We start from the raw sequence: 4,385 nt of genomic DNA, 5'->3' as shown, positions 1-4,385 counted from the left end.
AATAAATACTCCCAGTAGGGAATGCATGCACTGACAAAAGAAATTTGCTCAAATCTATCAAAATGTGTGTTCCCAAACCCAGTTTCAGAGTCATAGTGATCTTTATTTAAAATTCCCAAATCCTAAATAAACTATAGGCAAATAATAATAAGACGAACAATATATTTTGGTGCTAGATGACGACATAAATTTATCAGATTAAGATTTTCATTTTCAATTGCTCTTCCATGAAAATCCAATAGCATATTTTCTATCAATAGCACAGATATTAGGACTTCATATTGGGTTATTCATTAAATTCAGAGTCTCTCAAAAGTTGATGATGCAAGAAACTGATGATTTAAGAATAAAAGAACAGTGGTAAATTGTGAGAATGAAAATGATGGCTGTACTGAGTAAAGACTTTGATCTCAATACTCGAAAGGATCTAGACCCTCAACAAGTTGAACGATAGAAACAGAATCCACATGTTGGTCTGTAACACGATGATTGGCAGCTACTGGAGGCAAAGTAGGTTGGACGGCAGAATCTGGATCCACAGCCCAGGGAAGGGAAGCCACAGACTCCATAACCCCGGGGGTTTGAGAGCACGGAATCCACAGCCCAGTGAGTAGCAGCTTCTGGATCCAGAGCTCAGGGAACTGCAGCTGCTGGACCTAAAGCCCAGACACCCAGCATAAGTTATCCAGCGGGACTGCAGAGACTGGAGGTCCTGGGGCGGTAGCAGGATGTCTGGAAGGGACTGGTCACCACAAGGTATGTCTGGCACCTGATGGGCTCATAACAGGTCTCCTGACTGTAGAGAGAGGAATGCAGCTGGCAGATGCTGGGAGAGCAGAGGTCAGTGCTGTAGACCAGGTTGCTGGGGTAGAAGGAGCCTGGGTAGCACAAGTGGCCCCCAAGGGAGCGGGAGGAGAAATTTCCAGAGCGGCAATTATAGGACATGTTGACAGGAGATGTGAGTTCAGCTGAGTTACTGTGAGAAGATTCTAAGTTTGAATGTCACTCCTGCACTATGGCATTTATATACTTTCAGCAATGGGTGTGACACCTATGGGGTCATGGTTCCTATGTTAGATTTCCTCTTTTGCATATGTGTAATTCAATAGTCTTCTCTGTAATTGCAGTTGCATTTGAATAGTTTTCCGCATTTGTTTTTATGGGTGCTGTAATTTTGTTATAGCCAAAGCCAATGGACCACTGCTGTGTCAGAAATGCTGACTGTTTTACATTAATGCACATCCCATGATGGCCAGGAAAGCAACAAGACCAGGAAAGCTTTTCCTCTGGTTTATGCTAATCTGATTCCTGTGTATCCACATCTGGTTTTACTGGTAGATACTTTCCTCCTAAGAGTGGGGAATGAGACAAAATCAATTTTCTTCTGGTACAATGGATCAGAGGTACAGTTTCTAGCTGGATGGAATCCTTCCTGGAATGATCCACCTTGTCAACATTCATTCCCATTCTCCAAAATCCCTTGGTGGTAATCTGTTATGGCAGCAATAGAAAACTAATACACCAAGTATCACAGTTACAGTGTGTCTCTAATCCAATGAAGAGAGACCAAAAATAGATAAAACAAAGAGACTGAGAGAGAAATGGCTAGAAACTGAAAGACACTTTGCTGTGTATGTAAAGATAAGACGACAAAAAAAAAGAAAAAAAAGCTCAGTTGAAATAGTACCGGGGAAGATCAATCTGGGCCCATCTCTATTCAGCCAGGAGGGAAACACGAGTCTGATGAGGGGAGGAAACAAATGAAAGTGAAACAGGGAAGGCTCAGGAAAATTGTTTTTTCTATTGCACTCAAATTACTGTCTGTTTCCTAATGTCTTCTTAATTTAAAATTTTCAAAATTAGTATATTTTATGAATTTTGATAGGTTGTCCCTTTTATCATCTACATTTATAAATACCTAGGACTTCTATTGTCTTGTAATATCTCTAGTTTTTCTCTGCACAGGCTTTGAATGACTTACTGGCACTTGCAGAGCTGCAGTTTGAAGGATTTTTTCTTTCCAGTTTTCTTTCCTCTGCAGAACGTATGAATCTCTCTCTCTCTTCTCTTTTTCTGTCCCCACAGTAGCATTTTTCTTTCCTTCTTTTTCTGTGCTTTACTTAGACTTTCTCTTCTGTTTTTTCATATACATATATATGTGTATATATATATATATATATATATATATATAACCTCTCCTTAACTATAGATTCTAAGTTTAAAAACAAAGTTTGCTAAATTTTTATATTCTGAGAGTATAAACAGATACTTTCTAGTTCATTCACAAAATATTCAATGTTAGAATAAAACCAGTTAAATTATATTCCAGACTCAAGGAAATATGGTGTTATGGTTGATGGCAATATTTTCTTATTCTATTTTCTAATAAAACTGTTATAAACTTACAAAAAATAATAATGTTAAAAATATTGAATTTTATCAATAAAATCTATGGCAACTTTAAAAGTAACATAATGTAGACCGTCTAGAAGGAAGAGGACCGAGGAAAGAAGTAAATACACTCAATTCAAATAGTTACTTGGTGAGTCCTTTATTTTCTGTTCTTCAAGACCAGAATTCATTTCTCCTTACTTTGTGCCTCAGCAAGCAGGTAAAATGTCTAATTGATACAATACTATGGACACTATTCCTTCCCCATTTTTTCTGTTTTCAAACACAACTCTAAAATTATTCTGATATTGGCCAAAGCGTACAAGATTTTAATTATGCAGGATGAATAATTTCTGCAGATCTGATGTACAGCCTGGTAACTATAGTTAATGATACCACTAATACTATTTTGTATACTTGATATTTCCTAAGTGAGATGATCTTAAGTGGTCTCACCACACATACACACACAAATTGTAACCACATGAAGTGATTGATATGTTAGTTTGATTTCAGTAATCATTTCACAATATATACCTATAGCAAAACACCACATTGCATACTATATATATCAACTGCTATTTGTCATTTATACTTCAATAAAGCTAGACAAAATTTTAAAAATATTTGAATATAAAATACCTGAGTTAAAAGGGGAGCATAAATTTATCTGGCAAAACTGGGAAATTGAGTGAATTTGTCTTCAGTTACTCCAGTTTCCTTGTTCAAGGACTATTCCCTGACAAGAGGTATTCTTCTCTTCCCTTTGATCTAAATTGCTAAATTTTCATCTACCTTAAATTAATATAAATTCAAGAAGAATTTGTAAACTCCCTAAACGTGGACTAAATTAAGCCCAGAGATTAGATTGTTTGTTTGTTCTATGTAACATAAACCTCCACCATTATTTTTGTTCTTTTTTTTTAAACTGAGTTATTTATAACAAAAATTGAGATATATATTTCATGTAAAATTTATCACTTTGAGCTGTGCATCCAGTGACTTCTGATTTTTTAATTGCAGAGTCTAAACCCTTATGTTATGAACAAAATAGTTTTGATATGTGAGGTGTGTTTCCAGCAGAATCTCATCCATAGTTGAAAGTTACAGTGGTCAGCACCCACCTACTGCTCTTCTCCAAATTACCAGTCAACTGGTCACTAACCTGCTGGGGATCTTTCTTTTATTAATCATCTAGGTTTGAAACAATAAACAAAAGCCAATACTTCTTATATAAAGATCCCCTTTAATCACTATCTATTATTACCTATTAGCCACAAAATATGTTCTTTACTATTATCCAACATAGATTAGAAGACTTTTGAATTCTGTGTTCTTAAAAATATATTCAATGGACAAAGATATCATGGCTGCCTTTCTTAAATGTGCCACATACAATACTAAAGCACATTTCCCTTTGTAATATATTCTTGGTATTTTTCCCTAGGAATTTAAAATTACAATTTATTTATTTTTATTGAAGTATGGTTGAATTACAATACTGCATTAGTTTCAGGTGTACAGCACAGATTCACTTATAATGTACATATTATATATATTTTTCCAGATTTTTTCTCTTATAAGTTATAAAATATTGAGTATAGTTCCTTGCGCTATAATTACAATTTTACAAGGTGGAGAAACATCGAAGATTTTTCAGTAAATGTATTAATGAGGCATCCAAGTATTTTTCTATAAATTATCTAGAAACAAAGCTTGAGAACATGGATTCAAGGGCAAGTTTTTTACTTGGGAGGTGATCACAGTAAACACCTGCAGGGGGTGGGAAGATTGACAGGGAATGGAAGGAAGGCAGTACAGGGTGCATTGCTAAGCCAGGCACCACTGTAGACAGCTGGAGCTCAGTTCTAGTGGAGGATTCCCTGTGCAGGGGCTCAGCATGCCCTGGGAAGTGAAAAAGTCCTTAGGCAGAGCTTTACAGATGCCCTGAAGAATCAGCCTTCAGATTGTACAGATGATTACCCAGGAGACGT

General features: G+C 36.0%; 1 protein-coding gene across 1 annotated transcript; it reads right to left on the bottom strand.

The window, feature by feature from the left end:
• Positions 1-435: 435 nt before the first annotated feature.
• LOC132365538 (keratin-associated protein 13-1-like) lies at positions 436-945 on the bottom strand. The gene is given in 3 exon segments (XM_059922256.1): positions 436-579; positions 581-687; positions 690-945. Coding segments are annotated over 3 exon segments (507 nt in total).
• Positions 946-4,385: the final 3,440 nt, after the last annotated feature.

The sequence above is a fragment of the Balaenoptera ricei genome, chromosome 4 (assembly GCF_028023285.1).
Source record: "Balaenoptera ricei isolate mBalRic1 chromosome 4, mBalRic1.hap2, whole genome shotgun sequence".
Classification (NCBI taxonomy): Eukaryota; Metazoa; Chordata; class Mammalia; order Artiodactyla; family Balaenopteridae; genus Balaenoptera; species Balaenoptera ricei.
The sequence above is the reverse complement of the archived record's forward strand: the minus strand, read 5'-3'. Positions and strand labels throughout refer to the sequence as shown.